The sequence below is a fragment of the Schistocerca nitens genome, chromosome 3, assembly GCF_023898315.1.
Source record: "Schistocerca nitens isolate TAMUIC-IGC-003100 chromosome 3, iqSchNite1.1, whole genome shotgun sequence".
Lineage (NCBI taxonomy): Eukaryota > Metazoa > Arthropoda > Insecta > Orthoptera > Acrididae > Schistocerca > Schistocerca nitens.
The window spans coordinates 871,638,491-871,661,226 of record NC_064616.1 but is presented as its reverse complement, the minus strand read 5'-3'; the positions used below and the strand labels follow the sequence as shown (position 1 = coordinate 871,661,226).

The 22,736-nt window shown below is 35.0% G+C and overlaps 1 protein-coding gene across 1 annotated transcript in view; it reads right to left on the bottom strand.

Annotated features, from left to right (window-relative positions):
* The window catches only part of LOC126249794 (uncharacterized), a 48,569-nt gene that overhangs the window by 11,886 nt on the left and 13,947 nt on the right, over positions 1-22,736 (bottom strand). Inside the window, exons 2-7 of the mRNA XM_049951482.1 lie at positions 21,435-21,641; positions 19,880-20,104; positions 18,948-19,142; positions 10,509-10,668; positions 6,030-6,235; positions 1,210-1,422 (exon numbers count right to left, since the gene is read on the bottom strand). Coding sequence (XP_049807439.1) covers positions 1,210-1,422; positions 6,030-6,235; positions 10,509-10,668; positions 18,948-19,142; positions 19,880-20,104; positions 21,435-21,641 — 1,206 coding nt within the window. The remainder of the gene's footprint in view (positions 1-1,209; positions 1,423-6,029; positions 6,236-10,508; positions 10,669-18,947; positions 19,143-19,879; positions 20,105-21,434; positions 21,642-22,736) is intronic.

Genomic DNA, 22,736 nt, shown 5'->3' with positions numbered 1-22,736 from the left:
ATTTTACAATGTAAATAGGAATTGTTATGTACCGTAGTTTCAATCATTGATACATTTACTACTATATCACATAAACTTCCAAATATTTTAAGGCTCTGATCCTGGTCACAGAGAAAGTTATAAAAGAAGAATTGTAATATCTCACACATATTACTTCAGAGTATGTTGTGAAAATTATACTATGAAGCACTGTTCAATTAAAATATATGGTAACTGGTGATGAGTCATACTCAGTGACAGTGATACATGAAAATTCCTCTTCCTAAATATGTGAATGTTAATGAAAGAGACAGTGGAAATTGCTGTCTTTATTATAGCACAGATCAGTAAATCAAAACTTTAATTCTAATTACCTACATAATATACAAAATGAAAATTGCCGTCATTATTTCCTTTTATTATTTCATAAAAAATATTAGTGTCATAAATCAGAACTACTCCATGAATAGCAATGAACAAAATGAAAGTATTCTTTGGCGAAGTTCTGCATTAAAACTGATTATTTATTTCAGTTACAGAGTGACATTTTCTTGCTGTAACTGAATAAATAATCAGTTTTAGCATAATCACAGTCACTTTATTGCTCATAGACAACAAGTCTGCCCTTATAAAGTTTATAACAAGATCAGAGAAGGAAAGTTGCTACTCACCACATAGCAGAGATGCCAGTGTGGTTTCAGTTCTCTGAGACTGCAGACATGTGTGCAAGTTGCATTTGCGTGAGTGAGTGAGTGTGTGTGTGTGTGTGTGTGTGTGTGTGTGTGTGTGTGTGTGTGTGTTTGTCTACTGCTGACAAAGGCCTTAATGGCCAAAAGCTATAATTGTGTGAATCTTTCTTGTGCCTATTGCGACTCAGCATCTCCGCTATATGGTGAGTAGCAACTTTCCTGCTCTGTTATTTTTACAATACATCCTGGATTTTCCATTGCCTTATAAAATTTATATAATGTCAATAATGGAACAAATATATCTATTCATCCTGGTATGAATGCATGCATATCGTGTGAAGTGAAGGTGGGACTGACAGCTATGAAGGACCATTAATGTTAGGATTCCAATAAAATTAAGTGAGTTAGTGAGATTGCATTTATGTCCATTGTATGACACCTGATGATAAATATCAATACTGAAAAAATAATGTTTCTTATATTAGAAATAAGAATAGTCTGTAGAAGTAGACTTGATATATTGATGTACAATGAAACATACTTGTGTTCAAGTACTGTGCAATCCTCAGGAATACTTCAAAGCTCGAAACTCCAAAGAAATTTGGAGTTCCATCTGAAGCAACAGTAGCCAGAGGTTCAAGCTGATCACGCTGATAATCAGCAATACCAATTGTGAACACTATATCTCCATTTGCTTTCAGAGTGTCTGCAGCTGGAGCAGGATCAGTTGTACTGATACCATCTGTTACTAGAACTGGAAGCAGAAAATGTATGTGAAATGATATCAGTCTCTTACATTTTTAAAGTAGTCATAATTGAAATATAGTATACACTTGGCATTATTATTTTTATCTCAATGGCATAACTATTAGAGGTCTACAAATGAGGGGTTTTGCTCACTCATAGTCACTTTCGTATGCCTCGGTTGGCCATGTTGTGTGCAAGTATGAAAGCTTGGAATGGGCTGGTTGTGGTTGAACATGACATTGAGGGGAATGGAGGGCAGAGGCTGCTGGTTATGGTGCACTTGATCCTTTGCTGTTATGAACATGTAGCTCTGTGTAGCTGTAGGCTGGTTTAACTCCTCCCAGCTGATATAAATACACTAAGATCAATTTAGTTATGCTGTACATGCATCTTCCTGCATGGTAGCATCTAATTACATCATCATTGTGACCCACAAGAGAGAAAATTTAGTTTAGATAAAAAAAATTGGAAACAGTTAAAAATTCCAATTAAAAGCTAAGGAACTAACAATTTTTGTAATTATGTTCAGTCTTGGTGTGAAGGAAATACATTACTGTCTTTCATAACATCATCCGCTTTCTCAGTTCAAATTTACATATGATGAATGTTAAAACTAAACATTAGAGATTTAAAAAATAAAATTCTCTCGTAACTATTTTTTCTTAACATTGTAATTGCAATGAACTGCTAGAACACCATAGACTTGTTTTGGATCAAGTATGCTTCATCTGTCCAATATGAGATTCCCTGCAGCACTGAAATTTCTTTCATTAACTGCATTTGAGGCTGGTACACAAAACACACTTTTTGCTAAAATAGCTAGCCTGGAATAAAGACAATTGGTATATTTTCTCCACTCTAGCAGATCATTGTCATCACCACCACCCATTCAGCCTCATCGGTGAACTGAGAATCAAGTGATCCACTGCCCAGCCATTCTGAAAACATGGACTTGATTCTTTTGGCTGATGAGCACTGATGACGTTCTCTAGATGGCCCTAAATAAATATATCACAAATATTACAAAAACAGAATGAACAAGATAACATCTTACAGTTGTGTAAATTAAAGGAATTATAATGTGCAAATTTATAATAGCTACAGGATGTATGAGCATTATATCAGTATATTTTTCAGAAGTAGGAAGAGTATATCTGATAAAGTTTACAAAAGCTTGTGAAGTGTTCTTGATTCCATAGATAAGAAAGGATATAATGTCATAGGGGGATGGAAATGTGAATGCTAGAGTAGGAAAACAGCCAGTAAGGACCTAATTGGAATAAATGGAGAATCAGCAGTTAATCAGAATGGATAAATATTATGAAATTTTGTGAACTTAAATTCATTTCAAATAGAAAATAGCTTCTCCCAGCATATAGAGATTGACAAATTGTAGATCAGTAATAGATTATCTAATACTGTACCAAATGAAAAACAGTTCTTTAAAAAGCAGAAGAGGAAAATCGGGAAGTAGAAGGAATCAACTGATGTCTTTCAAAAATAGATGGAACTGGTTTTAAAGAACCTCAAGAGGCCACACAGAGCTGTAAAATCCGAAGAGGTCCTGGAACAGACTACTAAATATAGAATTAGTTGGCATGCAAAACTATTGAACAACTTAACACCTTCGGATTCTTGGGTGGTGACATGTCAGATCTCTGCGAATCTCATTTTTCAAATAATCATGATCAAATATGTGGTTTAGGATTATATGAAAAATATGTGCAAGACATGCATAATGCATAAAGAGTTGCAGTGCCTTCCACATATTAGCACCTCAATAGGTGACAAAAATCTTATTAAGATGCTGGGGATTTACTCAATTAAATACGGTTTCCTGTCTCTTAATAAATTCACCAGTTTCTTTTCTCTCAGAAAAGTGAGTTGTCAACTCCACATTTTTGAGTGTCCAATCTTGATCAACAAAGTATGCAGTAATCACCTTTTCTGATATGGATTGGTCCACAAATCCAATGACCTGGACAATGTTTGGCATCTTCTCACCCTATTTCATTGGCTTGTCTTTCAGTATTTTGTGCCACCACTGTAGGATGAGGCAAAATGTTGCAGACTGAAGAAGTCTGTCCAAATTTAGAACCGATATTTACAAGGTCCTGACATAGAGAGTGAAATCCTCTACAAGACATTAATCTAAAGGATGAATGTCCCTAGCACACATTTCATTGCACTTTTTAGTTACAGAGTATTTCACTGAAACTGGTAATGATTCAGAACTTCCACTTTCTTGTGTTCTGCACAAATGTGTCTTCAGATGCGTCATAATGGATCTGTAAGACAGGGGAGCAAAGCACCTGCCACACTATACACAACCAACATGATTTCTATCCGTACTCTGTTACTATTGGAAATCTCTCCCAAACATTGCTATGACCACCTGCTTTTGCAATCAGAATGTATTCTTCAAATGAAGCTTCCATCTCACAGTCTCCTTTGTTTCACAGTCACGTGACATGAACCTGTGGCTGGTGAGTGTGATAGTGGCAACTGGGTAAGAGTATGCAGTTGAGGCATTTGACCAAGCATGGAGAAAGTCCAATGCAGTTGCTCCCCATGTTGAAAGCAGCCACATTGACATCTGCTGGAATTTTCTGTAACTACATGTACCAAGCAATTTGAGTGAACACAAATGACAGATGCAGACCTCTGATGTCTATTCTCTGAAATTTCAGCTAAATGTATTTTAGGGACTTAATAGAATGATGTAATAATTAAATATTTATTAATTGTTTCCACTGCTTGTACCGTTACAATATCTCAATTATATATATGCGTAAAAGAGTCAATAGAATTTTGATGACTATTATTATGTACTATACATTATTTATGCTACTAAAATAGGCCCTAATTAATGCCTTTTACCACAGTTCCATTATTATATATTACTTATGAAACATCCTCCATCCACATTTTGTAAATAATATTTTACTGTTATTTGTGTCCCGCAGTTGACATCCTTTAATGTCATACTTTTTATCACAAAATGTTATTTTTGTTCTTTAACACTATATGTGTTTCAATTTTTTGCAATTTTTTTGCAGAAACTGTCATTATAGTTTAGGAATTGAACTGATATTCTGAATTAGTATGTACCTAAAATTCCACTTATGGAGTCAGTATTGTGTAATGAAGCAGCCCTACTAAGATTCCAGACATATCACTGCATTTCACTACTGTATGTTAACTGTAAGGTGGCCAAATCCAGAGAGAGATTGCAAAGAGCAGAGGAAGGGAACTAAGCCTGGCCCCACATAGACTGCCAAAGTGTGAGGAGTCATGCGGGGGAGGGTGGTGAGGAAACAAGCTCTGCCAGCTTCTCACGCAGTGTAGGCAACTTCAACTCGGGTTCATGCTTCTGTGACAGCAGAAGCTATGCGCAGAGGTAAAGATCACTTAAGTGGAGCTTGTAATCAGAACCAAAAGTGTCTTATGTATTGACATGTTTAATAAAGGTCCTAACTGCAACAGTTATGTGTGCTTATCACCAGGAAAACAAATAGTAAAAAATATAGTGAAGAAAAACACTGCAAAACAGCAGTCAACAATTATTACCACTCACAGTACTGTCAGCCAGCTAATGTTGCTTGCATACAAAAGCAAGTAACTGCTGTCTGAAGCCTTCCAACATCTACCAGTTTCTACTGACTGGGCAGTAGGGAGCTGATCAGCCAACTTTGTCATTTGTCTTTATCAGACAAGTGAAACTCATAAACATGTACTTCTTTGTGCTTTTGTTCCTAAAATAGACCCACAAAGATAATTACTCAAAAAGTCTCCTTGTCATGAAACAAGCACAGTAGGAACTGCAAAAACAATGTGCCATGTAGAATAAAGGTACCATAGCTGAAACCTATGGGTATCCATAAATTTACTTTCTTTTATGTAGGAAACTATTAGTTACACTAAAAACTATCATAACCTGTCGCTGGCTAACAAAAATCATACAGCAGTGTGAAGTAGAAATTGTTTCCAAACTTTACAATTCTCAAATAATGTGACAAACATTCCATCCATTCCAGAATGAGATTTTAACTCTGCAGCGGATTGTGCGCTGATATGAAACTTCCTGGCAGATTAAAACTGTGTGCCCGACCAAGACTCGAACCCGGGACCTTTGCCTTTCGCAGGAGAGCTTCTGTAAAGTTTGGAAGGTAGGAGATGAGATACTGGCAGAAGTAAAGCTGTGAGGACCGGGCGTGAGTCGTGCTTCGGTAGCTCAGATGGTAGAGCACTTGCCCGCGAAAGGCAAAGGTCCCGAGTTTGAGTCTCAGTCGGGCACACAGTTTTAATCTGCCAGGAAGTTTCATTCCATCCATTCATTGGAGAGGGATTTATAACTGTTTTTTAAAGGCTTAGAGTTTCATAACAACATTTCATAACTATATTAGTTAAAAAGTAATACTTCAAAAGTTCAGTGACAGAAGAAGTTTAAGTTAGGAATATTACAACACAAGAAAGAATATAAAGTGTTCTCTGATGCACCAGGGGGTTGTGTTCTCTTCATTATTTTTCTTCCAACAAAATGATTAATAAAGAAAAATAAATTGAAAACCTATGTGCATTCACATTTTTTGGTATAATACTGTAGGTACTTACAAACAAGTGTTGTATTATGAACTGCATTCTTCTCTATTTCATCAATTGCCAGATTTAATGCAACTAGTATACTTGTTCCACCCTCTGTGTAAACTACGTTACCAACAGAGTCAACAAACACACATGTATCTGTTTGAGTGAGCGGGATGTCTACATCAGCAACATGACTGAAAGTTATCAAGCCTGCTGTTCGATTTACAGAGAGCCTGAAGAAACAGAATGACAATCAGAATCAGAATTTTTATTGTCGTCTAACATACAGAGTTAAATCATATATTTAATGTACAAGGGGCTCAGAAACATTAAAATTACAATTCAAATGTATTACAGAAACAATATACAACAACAGCATTAACAAAAAACATAATTATTACAACTGTTTAGTTGATATAAAACTGCTAAGCTTAATTAACAATAATTTACTTTCTTGTCCCAATTTTCACATTGTCAATCAGAAATTCTTCTAAGGAATAGTAGTATTTCTGTACTAATGACTCTCATAGCGTTTGTTTCAGTTGCTCTAGCTCCATGCTGTGGATTTGTTTCTTTTTTTAGAATATTGTAAATTTTCATGCCCATGTATTCTTGGATTTGTGCATATAACTTTAATCTATGAGTGAGAAGCATGAAATTCCCTCGTTATTGGTGCTGTATTGACGTTTAACATAATTGTCTATAAACAACTTGGGGTTACTGTCTGCAAAAATAATCGTTACATAAATGTACACTTAATATTTTTAAATTTGTTAACAATGGATGAGAGGATTCTTTTGGTTTTGCATTACACATATTTGTAACAACTGATTTTTGAAATTTTAATATTCTAATCATTTTGCTTGTGATACCCCAAAAAATAATGCCATACCTTAGAACTGATTCAAAGTAACTGTGGCAAACTACTTTCCTGGTCTCCATGATAGTTGAATATGACAGAACCCTCATTGCAAAGATCAAGATGTTTATTTTGTTTGCTAAGTACTTTACATGTGAAGACCAGAATAAAATTTGGCCCAGATGCATTCCTAAAACTCAACATAGCCTGCTTCTTTCAGTTCTTGGGTTTTATGATTACTGTGGGTTTCATTTATCTTAGAATATTTAGTTTTAAGTTGCAGTAAACGTGTTTCTCCAATATTCCATTTCAATCCACTTAGTTGGGACAAGTTTTATAAACTGTCTAGTAAATTTCTGATAGTTGACGGAATGTGTTCCATATCATTGCTTTTGACTAGGGCAGAAATATCATTAGTGGATAAAACTGAGTGTGAATTTAACTTAAGGGGCAAAGAAATAAAACTGGACCTGGAACTGAACCTTGTGCAACAATCATCCATTCATAGAAGGAATTTCCCTTGCCTAATGATACAAGTACCCTTAGCTTTCTGTTTGTGGTAGATGACCTAAACAACTCTAGGCCATAATTTCCAATTCCATTTTACACAGGAATAAGTGATGTTATACACAACCAAATGTTTTTGTGAGATCACAGAATATCCTGCAACTTTTCTTGACCTGTCTAAAACAAAACTGATTTTTTTCCACAACTCATTAATGGCCTCTGTTGTGCTTTTGCCTTTTGGAGAGCCATATTGATTATCTGAAATTATGTTTACTCTTTCTATAAATTTTTCTAATTTGCACTACCACCACTTTTTCAAAGATTTTTGAAAAAATTGGAAGAACGGAGATTGGGACACAGTTCCCGATATCTTTTCTGGGGCCTTTTTTAAACAAAGGTTTAACCTCTGCATATATCAGAGCATCTGGAAAGTGGCCTTCAAGTGCTTTGTTAATTATTGAGAAAAGGGAGTGAGCTGTTATCTTCACAGCTGCTTTAACTACTTTGGTAGTTATGCCATCCCACCTGGTAGAATTTTTGTTTTTTAATGGTAATATAGTTTTTGCTGCATCTTAGGCTGAAATTTTCTCAAATTTGTTAAAGTGTTCTTCTACCTTCTGACTTAAAGTACTTTTTCTGTACAAGCATGTACATCTACATCTGATTTTGATACATTTGAAAATAAAAAAGTGAGTCTGATATTTGAGCAGGATTTCTTTACAATTTTATTGCTCATCTTGATTTTGAAAATATCTTTGGCTGTCAGTTCTAGCTGGCCGAAGTGGCCGTGCGGTTAAAGGCGCTGCAGTCTGGAACCGCAAGACCGCTACGGTCGCAGGTTCGAATCCTGCCTCGGGTATGGATGTTTGTGATGTCCTTAGGTTAGTTAGGTTTAACTAGTTCTAAGTTCTAGGGGACTAATGACCTCAGCAGTTGAGTCCCATAGTGCTCAGAGCCATTTTTTTTTGTCAGTTCTAATTCCCAGTTCTGATTTTACAACAGACCACACTGCCTATGATTTGTGTTCATGAGCCAAGATGTAATTATTATTAATGATTTTTTTGCTGTTTTCACTACCCTTATGAATATGCTTTCATATCGTTTGACATAGTTAATGAAAACAGGATCTTTGTTGTATTTCAGTTCTTTGTGCAGCTGTCTTATTTTTGCTACTTGATATTTTTATTCCAGCAGTGACCCAATTTATCTTATTTGATATTTTTTGAGGCTCACTCTAAGTGGAAATATTTCATGAAATATACGTAAAATTTTTTTTAAAAAAATATCTTAAAATACTCAGAGATTGGAATATCATCTTGCAGTTGCCACGCCATCTCCTCTAATTTTAAAACAGAACAGTTTTAAATTTTCAGCAGTAAAATACCTTTGCTGTAGGTCTTCTAGTGCTTGTTTCATTTGCATTAATTATTTCAATAAATAGAGCAGAGTGGTCTTAAAGTTAATGGTATTCAGTTGTAACAGATTTTATACACTTTTACCTCGTTGACATTAGATTACACAGTAGACATCCTTTAGAAGATAGGTTGAAGAAAAGCAAACTTATCTTTGTAGCATTTCCAGACTTAGAGAAAGGTTTTGACAGTGTTGACAAGAACACGCCCTTTGAAATTCTGGAAGTAGCAGGGATAAACTACTTGGAGCAAATGGCTATTACAGCTTCTACAGAAAATGGACTGTAGTTATAAGATTTGAAGGACATTCAAGGGAAGCAATAGTTGAGAAGGGAGTGAGACAGAAGTGCAACATATCTTCAATTTTATTCAACCTGTATGACTGGCAAACAGTAAAGGAAACCAAAGAAAAATCTAGAAAAGATATTTAAGTTCAGGGAGAAGAGATAACAAATTTCAGATTTGCATATTATCTTGTAATTCTGTCAGAGGCAGCAAAGAACTTGGAAGAGCAATTGGACAGAATGGACAGTGTCTGGAAAAGAGGTTATAAGACTAGCATCAATAAAAATAAAATGAGTGTAATGGAAAATAGTAAAAAAGATCAGATGACACTGATTAGGAAATGAGACACTAAATATAGTACATGACTCTTGCTCTTGTGGTAGGAAAACAACAAACAATGACCAAAGTTGAAAGGATATAAAATGAACACCGGCTATAGCATAGAAAGCTTATTTGAAAAAGAGGAATTTGTTAAGACTGAATATAGATTCAAGTGATAACAAGTCTCTTTTGAAGGTGTATGTGGTGAGTGTAGCTCAATCAACAAATCAAAAACTCAAAATAGAATGTTATATAATGGAATTAAATAGTACAACAATCTTCCACAAGAGATCAAAGACATAAGCGAAATAGATAACTTAAGGAAATTGCTAAAAAATGTCTCTTCGAAAAGTGTTTTTATACTGTCAAGGATTACTTGGAATGATGTAAAAATATAGATATATGTAAAAATTATCAACTGTGTTATAAAGTGGCTTAACACTGTATGTTTAAGTTACAATATTCATAAATTCTGATTGTGATAATTATCAACTGTGTTATAAAGTGGTTTAACACTGTATCTTTATGTTACAATATTCATAAATTCTGATTGTGATAATTATAAATTTGTGTACCTATTGTATATACTTATGTTGACAACATCCATACAATCCTGATTGTCTGCAGATGGATAAATAATAAATAAATAAATAAATAAATGTTAAACATTCATTACAAAAGCCAGACTGTAAAGGGGAAAGTCATCTGTTTCTTTAAATATGGCCATTAGACCTATTATTAATAAACAACTAAGTTTGAATAATTCTTGGGTATTTATCTGGGTAATGTTTTGTTTCCAAAAATTGTAAGTTTGTATCAACTTTTGTGGAATATTCTCTCTCCATAATGTATCCCTTTATCAGGGAATATAATTATTTTATTTATTAGTAACAAAATAGACCACAGAAAGTGATGCACTAAATCTTTAGCATAAATATTGAAAATGTGTGGAACTATTAAGTCTGTCTGGTATTTCTGTAATTGTAATTCTTGGAGTCATGTTAATTAAAAGTTATAAAAATGTATTGAGTGGTTTATTACAGTCCTAGTTACAGTTGAAAATGGTTCATTTTAATTTCTTCATGAGTTCAAAGCTGTACAACATATTGTTCATCTACTTACGGGAATGCCTGGGCCACTGATTTAACGAAGTATTTCTCCATTTCAAATTGTTGTGGTGAGACACTTACTGATTCATCAAGTAAGAATAGCATATTTGCTGCAATTCCATCCAAAGTACTGTTTATTTTATTCACAAAATCTTCACCTACTTCTTCAGGTGCTGAAATAGGAAAAACACATTTTTGTTACCATGTATACAAGAATGAGTTTACAATAACTTTTACGCATGGACACTTGTATTACAAAACATTCCAGAACATTTTACTCATTTTGTTTACTCATTGCTATATGTTTTAAAATTTGTACGACATTTGTAATAAATGTCAGATATGAAGTTTGATTTTGGTAATATTATTTATTTTATATTTTATTGTTTATACTGTATCACAATGTAGTGGTGATACTGTTATTTAATGTGCTTGTAATGCCAACTGATGATAGCTGACTTTGGTTTTATAGGAAAGGCAATAGGAAGGGGGGAGGGAGGTAGTAGGGAGAATTGTGAATAATAAAAGCTTCTCACTCAAAATGTAGATTCTGTAAGAAGACAGGAAGGTTTATGAGCAGAGAAAACCAAAATTAGTACCCTTAAGAGATAATTACAAAGCACATTGTTTGAATTAAAAATTAACAAAAAGGAAAGCAAGGAATTTCCAACAACTAGCAGAGAAATCCCAAAATTTAACCATTTTGTTTATTGATTAATTGTTTTCATTTAAACAACTGGTTCTGGTGTACCTTGCTGCCTGGTTCAAGAAGAATAGAAGAATCGACTGAATGGAATAAAAAGTACGGCCAACAATTTTGAAAAGATTTGTGAAAGATACTTACTTAAAGAGGGTATTACAATGTACCTGATGAGCACCATGTATTATGTACTATATACAATTACAGTTTACTTAGGAAACACAAAGTAGGGGTTTTGCAAATGTGCAAAACAAGTGATTAATAATGAAAAAACTCTCATTTCACAATTCCACGACATGCTTTTGCATTATTTTTTTAGCTCAACATCTCACTCATTCTGGAGGGATTCTGACTCAGTTTTTCAAGCAAGCAAATTGAAACTTGCTGTACAAAAACTGAAAACCAAACTTCATTATCACATTTTTATGTACAGGCCAACAGTGTGTGTGTAGTGCATGCAGTGGTCAGTGTTAACGACATCCATACAACACAAGTTGTCTACGGATGAATAAATAAATAAATAAATAAATAAAATAAATGAACAGTATAGCACCAACTTTTTACATTAAGAAATAATGTGTAACTTATATAGTATATACAGTGTTTGGTGTTGATAAGTGGTTGAACAGTGAAGCACTAGCTTTTTACTACATGATGGAATAACTTCTTTGCAGGAATGTATAAATAACACAGTATTGTACACTAGGAATAACTAAATGACGTTGCACTATTACATTACTTTAAACAGGCTAGCCTTGTATTTGGGAAGCTGGAGATTGTAATTTGGACAGCCTGATTTAGATTCTCTGTTTTTTCCCTAAATTGATTCAGGTAAATATAGGAATGGCTCCTACTATAAAGTGACAGCTGGTGACCTATTCCATCCTAGACAAAATAGATGTGTAAATAGGTAAATTACTGTATATATGATTTCTTTTCTTTTGTTGTGGAATTCCATGACATGTCTGATACCCTTGTAAAAAGGATCAATGAATGAATACTATTACTACTGCTATTACAATGGTGTCAAGTAAAATTTGGGGGCAAACTGAATAGCAGAAGAAAGAGTACAGTTAAGCAACAGTGATATAAGGGGCAACAAAAATGTTTTTGTTCGAATGCCATACAGTCCAGAATTAGTATGCCCATCAGAAAAAATTGCTGTGGCAATTAAGGCAATCAGTCCACCAATGCACCAGGTTGACGATACCCATTTGGTAAAACACTATGTCCTGCTGTGTGAAGAAGTCCATAACTATTTGTAGCACATCCTCATCTCACAGGACTCATCAATCATTCCAGGCGTTTTCTAAGGGACTGGAGGCATGATAATCACACGGAGAGAGGTCAGGACTACAGGGCAGGTGCTTGAGTATCTCCCACTTGCCGTTGACTGTAGTCAATGAGGCTGGCCTCCCAGATTGACAAACATCTTGTGTCGAATCATGACCAGCAAGGAGCTTGGTGCAACATTCTATAGTGATGGCTTTTAGCAGCCATGCCGCCTCATACGCACTCTTCATACTGTGATGAAGTTTGTCCTTTGGCAATGAAGAAAAGAAAACAGCGTGTTGATCCTGTTTGGGTGCATTTTGTAATAACATCACCACAGTTAACATTCCAGCATTTACAGCATGCACATAAGAAGGAGATAAATGCCACACCAATCCCTTGCCTAAATGTTGATGCTTGTATACCCACATCACAGTCATGTTACAGTGTGAATATGCTGCGGCAATGCTCTCAAAGACAAACTTCTTGATCGCCACTTTTAGTTGTGAACAGCATTCTTCCTCAGTTTTGCCTGGTTAAGTTAAGTGTGTTATAAAAATACACGTTATATGAGTTCTGGAGATCACAAGAAAAATCCTTTGCCTCTAGGGAAGCTAAATCATGTTGATAGATTGATGAGACACAAACAGAAAGTTATCTGTATTACTTGTATTTCATCTGCTACATTTATTATTGGTATGGAAAATCTAAAATAGTGTATTAATTATTTATGAAGACTTAGTGTAGCATTAACATTCTTTAATTAGTATCTGAAAATTTGGAGATTGATGCATCTTACATGAGAATATAAAAAGGCTAACCAAAAAGTAGTCTCTATTTTCATGCAGCATGAAAAGTAATTGTAAACCATGATATTTAGAACTGTGGTAGTGGGAAATATGCATCTCTTCATAATTTCCTACAGTAGCTGTTCATTGTGGCATTCCAATAAAAACCTTGCCAAATGTTAAATATGTTCTCTAAGACAAGTTTTAGTGTGAAAAAATCCCCAACATGCTGACAGTCATCACAAATTTTTGCAGTATGCTGTGTAGGTGTCGTGTGTCAGTGTTGTCACTTCTTTAAGTGGGGATGCATGAATGTTGATAATGACAGGAGAGCTCACCCCTGTGTAGTCAGCAAGACACTGGTATAGAAAACTGCTGAAAAGATGACACATGTTCCAACAGGTGGCCCATAGCCCAGGCTGGATCCCCAGATGACTTCCATCTGTACTTACATGTGAAAAAGTGGGCTGGTACTCAGGCAGCCAAATTTCATGAAGAGGAAATTTGCTAACTATTGAATGATATGATGAATTATTTATCCTTTATAGCCCTTGCATTGCTTAGGATGTCTAATAAGCACAACAAAAAATATTTGTAACAACAATACAGAGAGTCTACAAAACACTCACACACACATATTAAAACATCAAAAACATCAAATACAAAGCATTTCATTGTCCAAAGCCTTGAATTTCACATTATGTACATAAACGTACTGGGACCTTACATTAATACATAAACATGCTGCTTCATTTGGAATGACAAGACTCTGCAATAAGCACACAAAAATCAGCTACTAGTGAACATGGAATATAAATACAAATAACTGTGAGAAGTCACTTATGATACATTTGTTTATATGCATAAACTAGTTTTCAGGCCTTTTCAGGCTCATTGTCAGATGAAGCATGCAGAATTACATGTTAATTTTCACGGCATGTTGCTGAGTACTGGCTCTGTGATAAGAAGATTGTGAGCACTTAATGCAATGCAGTGGGTGATATAGGGTAAGATTTTGGGTGTTTCCTACATTTTTTCATAGAGCGAGATGCAGAATCATGCTACGGAAATAAACAAGCCCCAGCTGAGGATGAGCCCTAGAAGGTTAAAAAACTGGTTTATTGAAATAAATGAATATTTCATAAGTGATTGGTTGCAGTTATCTGTATTTATATTTCAGTATAACACAGCAGTATGTCTGAAATATCCATAATGTGTAAGCTTAATCTGTTACTAGTGAACAGTAATAAAGGCTTTATTCTAATATACTGAAATGTGGAGAATGGATCAGATGACTGATGTAACTGAAGTGATACTATCTAGTCATTAAAATATCTCATAATTTATAGTAAAGTGAGAAACAAACTTTGTGATCAGGCTCAGAGAACAATATGATGGTGACTGGCTGCCATGTCATCCACTGCCATCTAGCATAATTCAGATGAGGTACAGAGGGGCATGGGATCAACACAGTGCTATCCTGGTCATTGTTGTCATTCCAGATCATGGAGTTCACTGCCTTTCATTCATGTGGCTCCTCAGCTGACACAATGGAGATGAGTGGATGCAGTCCCATTACTCTCACCAAGTAAAAATCCCAGGCATTGCCAGGAGTTGAACCAAGGTCACCTGCATCCCAGTCTGACACAATGACAACTCAGTTATGGAGTGGACCAAAATTTATAATGCAGGTGCATTAATCCCAGAATAACATAACTCACTGTTTTTGCACCATGCTAAAAGTATAAATGATGGCATTACATTGAAATAATTGCAACTGTATTTTATTTATTTGTATGTACATCATCTGCCCAAAAAGTTTGGACTGATTTTATTCATAGCATATAAGTGACATCAGTGCAGTGACTATGATGACAGCTTGTACTAACGACTGTAATCAACAGATGTTCATTTGACCAATCAGTTGCAAGCAGGCAGCATTAAGAAATGGAAATGTAACAACATTGTTGTGAGACAAATCACAGTGAAGCAATGAAATGAACATCTCTAACCCAAGTGTTCAAGAAATTTTCAGAATGTTTTAAAGAAGAGAAAAGTGCCTGCAAAGTTCATCCCACGCACCCTGATCCCCAAACAAAATCAACAATGTGTGGACATATGTCGCAACTTGATTGAAATGAGAAGTGTGGACAGTTCTTTTCTGAAAAAAAAATTATTGTGGGTGACAAGGTTTGGTGTTAACCATTATGAACCTACAATAAAATGACAAAAATACAGAACAGTTCTCAGATGGTATGCCAATACTGAAGAAATTGTGAATGTGTTGTGCAAATTCAGCAACATCTCAAAAAAGGGCATTTTGTGACACTTTTACATGCTTTTATGAATGTTTAGTCCATTGTACTCAGGTGGGGAAGCCTATGTAAACCACCTGAAGCATTGAAACCTCCATCTTAACTTTTTTCTATTTTGTATTAATCGAGCCTCAAAACTTTTTGAATTGAGTGAGTATATTTCAGTGATCAATTTGCATATATGTGATACTAGGATATGAGATGAGTAAGGATATAAGTTACACAGAAACAGTAACAAAGGAACATTTCAATGAAAACCAGGAACAATAAAATTAAATTAGTGGATGCTACTGAAAATAGTAACAAAACATAAAATTAGAAAAATACACAAACAAAAATCATAAATATGGGAATAGTAGAAGAATTAGAATCTACTGTTGACAATACAAGCATCACACCTATAGAAGAAGCAATGGCCTTAAGAAAATTCACCTAAAAAACAAAAAACTCTTACCAAGTACATGCATATGTATTTTATTTTGAAATAATGCCTCATTATTGCCTAAATCTGATGCTACTGTACTGGACACCTTGTACATAATTTAGGAAACTGTTTTTCAAAGGTAAGCTCTTTTATTTTATTTTAAGTGCTTCAAAATGCAATTCACTAGGAATTATATAGTTGAAGCATTTGACTTAAGGAGATTTCTGAACCTGATGTTCGTCATACATGTAATTGCCCCAGTGGTGAAGAGCAGCTGAGAATTATGGTGCTCAAGATATGGAGGACATTGTGTTCCCTGGTAAACCTTATATCTCCAGGAATGCTTAAGAATTTTTAGAAGTATACTTTCTGTATTTACCATATTTTGCATAGAGCAGGAATATATTGAGGAATACTTTGATCAGAATAGAACTTTATGTAGTATGTTTTCCTCAGAATTAATGGCAGTTAATTAATGCTTGAATCCTGACAACAGTTTTTGGTCAACAATCGGAAGAGGATTGGAGTAGTTTGCAAAGGTAGTATTTTCGTCTAAGGATTCCAGTATTTCATTTATGCATAAGAATGGAGCTTTGATTGTGGATTTACCTTTTCAAAATTAAGACTGCCTTTTGCTGTTTATGTCAAAATTCTCAGGATGTGACTGGGTTGAGTTGAGGATTTATTGGTAGGGAGGGCACAGCATATTACCTTGGATGGAGAGTCATTGACGGATTTAGAAATAACTTTGGGTGTACCCCAGGGAAGTGTGTTGGTTACCTTGCTGTTCATGTTGTATGTTAATGAACCTGTGGTCAATATTAATAGTAGCTTCAGAATTTTTTTACACAATGTTGTTATCTATAGCAATGTATGGCCTGAATGAAGCTGTACAAATATTCAATGAGACCTTGATAAGATTTCAAAGGGGTGCAAAGATTGGCAACTAGCTTTAAATGTTCACAAATGTAACATCAGCAACTCACAGTTGGAATTGGTGGAAACTGTTAACTCATACAAATTCTGTGGTGTAACGCTTACTATGAACATAAAATGAAATGATCACATAGCCTGAGTCATGGGTAGCAGACTTCATTTTATTGGTAGTTTACTAGGAAAAAGCCATCAGTCTACAAAAGAAGATTGCTTGCAAAACACTTGTACAACCCATCCTACAATATTTCTCAAGTGTGTGGGAGCCTTTCACTGAACATATACAGAGAATAGCAGTGCTAATAGTCACTGGTTTATTTGACCCATGGGAGAGTGTTGCACAGATGTTGAAAGAACTGAATTGAATGGCTGTTGAAGGTAGATGGAAACTATCCCAAGAAAGTGTACTAATAAAGTTACAAGAACCAGCTTTAAGTTATGACTCTAGAATTATATTAGAACCCAGTACATATCAATCTCATAGGAATCAAGAGAACGAGATTAGTTTAATTGTAGACTGAAGAGAGGCATTTAAACAACCATTCTTCCCATGCTCCATACATGAATGGAACAGGAAAAAGCCCTAATAGCTCATAAAATGGGACATACTCTCTGCCATGCATTTCACAGTTGTTTGCATAGTATAGATGTAGATGTAGAACTCGGAATTTATTAAGCATGTTAAGCAAATGGGAAGCAGGAAGATGAGGAAAACTGTGTATTCTCCACTAGGGTGGTACTGGAAGTGTATCAGCGCAAACAAGATGTGAAGTCACAGCTATCGTAAAACCCATATAAGATAAATCTTGAAGATTCAGGATGAATGCTTGTCTCCCACATTTCCTATCACAGCTTTATTATTTTATAAATAACTGTGTGCTCATACATTAGACTGTAATTTTAGTTATGCTATTTGTGTCAGGGTACATGCAATGTTGGCCAGGATGTACTAGGATCACATAGTAGGAGAGCACCTCATTGTGGGAGAGATAGACTTCAAAATATGAGACACTAATTGGACGTATGGGTCAGTAGAGTAGTGGAAATTGTTCCATCATAAATAGAAATCTGAGAAACATTATTAATAATACAATAGGCAGAAGTATGTAGTGGTAGCACAGAAAATTCTAATATGTGGATAACTGGGTATTAGCAGTAAATAAAGTAAATTAATCAGTAATGCAGGATAATCAGCAATAAATCATATACTACATTCCTTTCTTGGAGGGGCATCATTCAGAGTGTGGTACCTAGAAAGAATAATATGAAAGATCAGCTTGCACACAACTTTCTTTTGATATTTTTGAAATGGAAACCTATTCATAATGTTTTTGGATTATTCAATGAAGGAATTTCAATGATTATGACCCAAATTTGAATCAGATGAAGGCAGTATAGAGCAGAATGCTTAATTTGCAAGGATTGGTTACTATTAAAATGAAGATACTGCTGTTTGGTGGCATGTTAGTACAATTAAATGTTTAAAGTTCTTCATCAGGTAAGTGAATGTCATCACTGAGGATTTTGAGAAATGGAATGTACTGAGATGGAATGACAGATAAAGAACTGACGTCTCCCAAAAAACTAAAACACAAGTTCCCATGTATGCAGGATCATTATTCATAAACCAGTACCAAATAACGAGTTCACCATTTCTGTGACCCCAAGAAATTTATTTGTAAATGACATGTGGAGGACTTAGGGCCAACTCAGCCTTTCAACCAACAATGACATAATTTATTATGTCTTTTTTTTGGTTTCCTAGCTTTTATCCTCTCCTCATGAGGGAAATGTTTACAAATTCCATGTTCAGAAGTCTCTTTTTAGAATTGTCTCTATCAGCTGTGCAGGATGCTTCAGTTTCAGCTTTGCTGGAACTGAAATTGTTTAATGTCATGAGTACATCATAGCAATTTTTGAAAAAGTAAAATCACTAACAGTCAGTATTACAATTACACAAAGCAAAAAGTAGAGGAAATTTTCTACTTTGAGATATAGCTGTAATAATTGTCACACTTACTTTTGCATATAGGTATTTTGTTCAAACCACCAGTGCCATTCCAGCCATCAGCAGTGCATGAGACTGTAGCACTTCCAGTAAGTTCATACCCATCTTTGCAAACAAGGCTACATTCATCTCCTACCTCACTGAAAGTCTCGGAACACAAAGGAGGATTCCAGGATTGACGTTCACTGTCCTTCAGCTGAGCACAACCTAGGACATACAATAATTGATGAATCATCTGCAATGTTCACTGTTATAATTTTATGATAACACACCAAAATTTGAATTAGTAAGTACATCAATTTATATGGAATATTTTCAATTTATTCTACCCAAATTAATCTGTAAACAAAGGTGCTTTTAAAATGAGTATTTATTCACATTAAATTTAATTTTAAGAACGTTTTCATTCTCAGACAAAGGGGGAGGGGACAAATAAGGGCAAAGCAGGTTGCAAATAGCTCATTTGCATTCATAAACCATCATTATATGCTGACAAATCTGACACATTTCTGTACAGACTGCACCAAATCTAATTATATTCAACAGAATGAGTGCTGACACAAGGCACATGGAATATTAAATTTTGTTTTAAAATGCTTAAACTTCATTGGCAGATGCAAATTACAGTTTCTTTATGCTTTCAACATTCATAAATATATGTAATTATTGCATAAACTGTCACATCTGATACACTGCAACTTATGATACCAAGCAAGAGTGTTATAAGGGAAGGGTATTATATTATATAAGAATTCCCATTTGCTGATCAGGGTTACTCAGTCAAAGCATTAGTGCTGTTTAAAAACATTAATTACTTTGAACTTGCAATATTATATCAGCTCCTGCATTCATTTGCAATAGCAACTGCAGAAAGATAATAGTTCTTGAAGAGTCACAAACTTTCTTTAAATAACTTCTTAAATGGATGGTAGTGTGTAACTTACCATGTTCGCATACAAAATTCCTCCTCCGATCACAGTTGAGGTCTGATAAAACTGGACGAGTAATAAATAATCTGCTTATTGCTAAACATAAATTGGATCGTCTGACATTGATAGACCATGGAGGATATCCATCACTTCCTATTTTACTTGGAATTTCTAATCCAGTGGGAACCCACATCCAATTCCCATCAACATATCGCCCACCTATCCAAATGTTCTGGTAGGCTGAAAAGATGCATAAAATGATTACATGTTGTTTTTAAATTAGTGAGAGATAGAAAGCAATATTTTGTCATAGATTATATTGTTTCAAAAGTCCTAGTATGGACAGCTTAATGAACAAAAACTCTTATGTCTTATCTTAAACTCCTGACTGCTTAAGGTGCTGTAGTAGCACATTTGTCTAATTAAACAAGCTGTTTGTTAGATATAAAAAAATGGTTCAAATGGCTCTGAGCACTATGGGACTCAACTGCTGAGGTCATAAGTCCCCTAGAACTTAGAACTACTTAAACCTAACTAACCTAAGGACAACACACACATCCATGCCCGAGGCAGGATTCGAACCTCCGACCGTAGGGGTCGCGCGATTCCAGACTGGAGTGCCAGAACTGCTCAGCCACCAGCGGCCGGCTTTTAGATATAAATTTGCAGTTGAAGCTATTGTATAAGTCCTTTGATGTCAGAATAAAATAGTTGCAGAATAATACCTGTTCTGTGACCACATCATACTGATGAAGATTCTAATTTACACAAAGAACCATCTGTGTATGTGTCTCTCCTTCCAGTAATATGCAGTTTTAATCTTTAAGAGTACAATGTAGACTTAAAAAATTAGATCTAATTGATTGTATGAGCATTTCATTAGTTCAGTGTCATATACTAGTTTCAGTTGATCTGTTGGGCTTGTTGACTTTTAGCTTATCATTAATCTAATGCTGTTTGCTGTCATGTGATAGTGGATTATTGTGAATAAGTAATTAAATATCCCCACCAGTTGTGTAGTCTGATGAGTGATTAGATACTTTAAGCCAGAAGGCTTTTATGCCATCGCACTTCCTCATCACTAGTGTGAAATATGATATGTAATGTACTGCAGTGAATAAAGCAAAATGGACAATGGTGTGATTTTTTTTACAGAAGGTTATTTTATTCTTTCTCATGAATTACCTCTCCCTTATTCTCAAGTTGCATGTAGTTATAGTAGATATAAAAATTCACAAAACCTTTCTTGCATTAAGGACGTAAATCCAATCACACTTTCGTTGTATTCTGTAAACAGGCTGCGAGGTCTTGACTTTGAACAGCTCTCAGATTGTCAGATTTTCTGGTATTTCAGTTTGCCAAAACAATGCAAAATCATGGGAATGCTAGCTGACGGAATACTTGAGAGCAGTTTGAAGTCATCATATGGTAGGACAGTCTAAAATCACAACGCTTGAAGATTATTGCCAGATTTTCATATTTAATATAATTTTCAAATAGATTATAGTTACATAAATCACTGTAATAACTCTTCATTAAGAATACTGTATTATCAGAAAATAATTCTTACGGTGAAAGAAACAAAGTCCACCAGCCATAGCTTCAGCAATGAATTCAGTTTCAGCCATGTCTTCCAAGACTGCAAGATATCCTCCTTCATCTGAGCAAATTTGTGCAGCTTCCTCCCACGTTACACGCTCACGATGGAATGTGTATTTGTGCCCTTGATAAATATATGTTTCTTGTTCAACTGCAATCAACCTTCTTTCATCAGGTGCTGAAAAAATGTATCAAAACATTAATAAGTCAGTGTGGAAATATGTAAGTAATATGTATAAAGAATTATCTCATCATTCTACAAATAACGTATAAACATTAACTAATACATGAGTTTGAAGTATTGTAGTTTGTACTATTCGATATCATGAGTTGCTACATATTTGTGAATTGTTGCACAGATTCGTTGCTGAAAAGTTTTCCTTGTCTTTCCTACTATTGCTTAAATCTTACAGAGGTATCTTAATGTCATCTGCAATGTCACATTTACTTTATTTGAGCATAATCATTGTTCACATTTCAGAACAGTTTTTACTGCAGGTAAACTTATTCCATCTTTTGAGTATGGCAACTGTTGCTGATAATTGACCAAGCTTTATTGCATGCTGTATTAAATGTGTGACAGAAACACCACTATGTAGGTCATTTTTATTTTATTGTTCAAATTTTGACAGCTTTATTCTGTAGGCAGTGACAAGGCCATACAGTTTAAATGTTTTGTCAGCTCTGAGAGCTTTTACTCACTTGTACTTTACCTACTACAGTCAGGCAGCAGCAGCTGGCCGAGACACAAGCAGTACAGGCAAATAACTGATTTTGTGACATTTTGCAGATTCCTAACAAGGAACGAATTATATAATTTCATCTGTGAGCTTTGTTAGTTTAGTTTCTTGAATTTCTGCATGTTAATTTAATATTTAATAGACACAGTTCTCTCTTTTTCTTTGTGTTAGAGAGTAAACCAATTCTGTGACTATTACAAGTTCCTAATAAGGAGCAAATTATTTAGTCTCATCTGAGTGCTTTGGTAGTATAGGTTTGGAATCTCTGTGTATTGATCTAATTTATTAGACACAGTTCGTACATTTTCATGACTGTGTACAGTATAGTTCAGTAGCGCATGTCGATAGCTCATCTGTCTGTATAGTGTAGTTTTCAATGGTTTTTAGTATGGACAGGGACTACGATTGCTGTGTGTGGATGCGTCTCAAATTGGTGACACTTTGGTGTCAGCTCCAGGCTGTGATAGCTTTGGTTATACAGCTTCAGGCTGCAGTAGATTGGAATCATTGTTGTGGGCCGGCCATAGGGATCC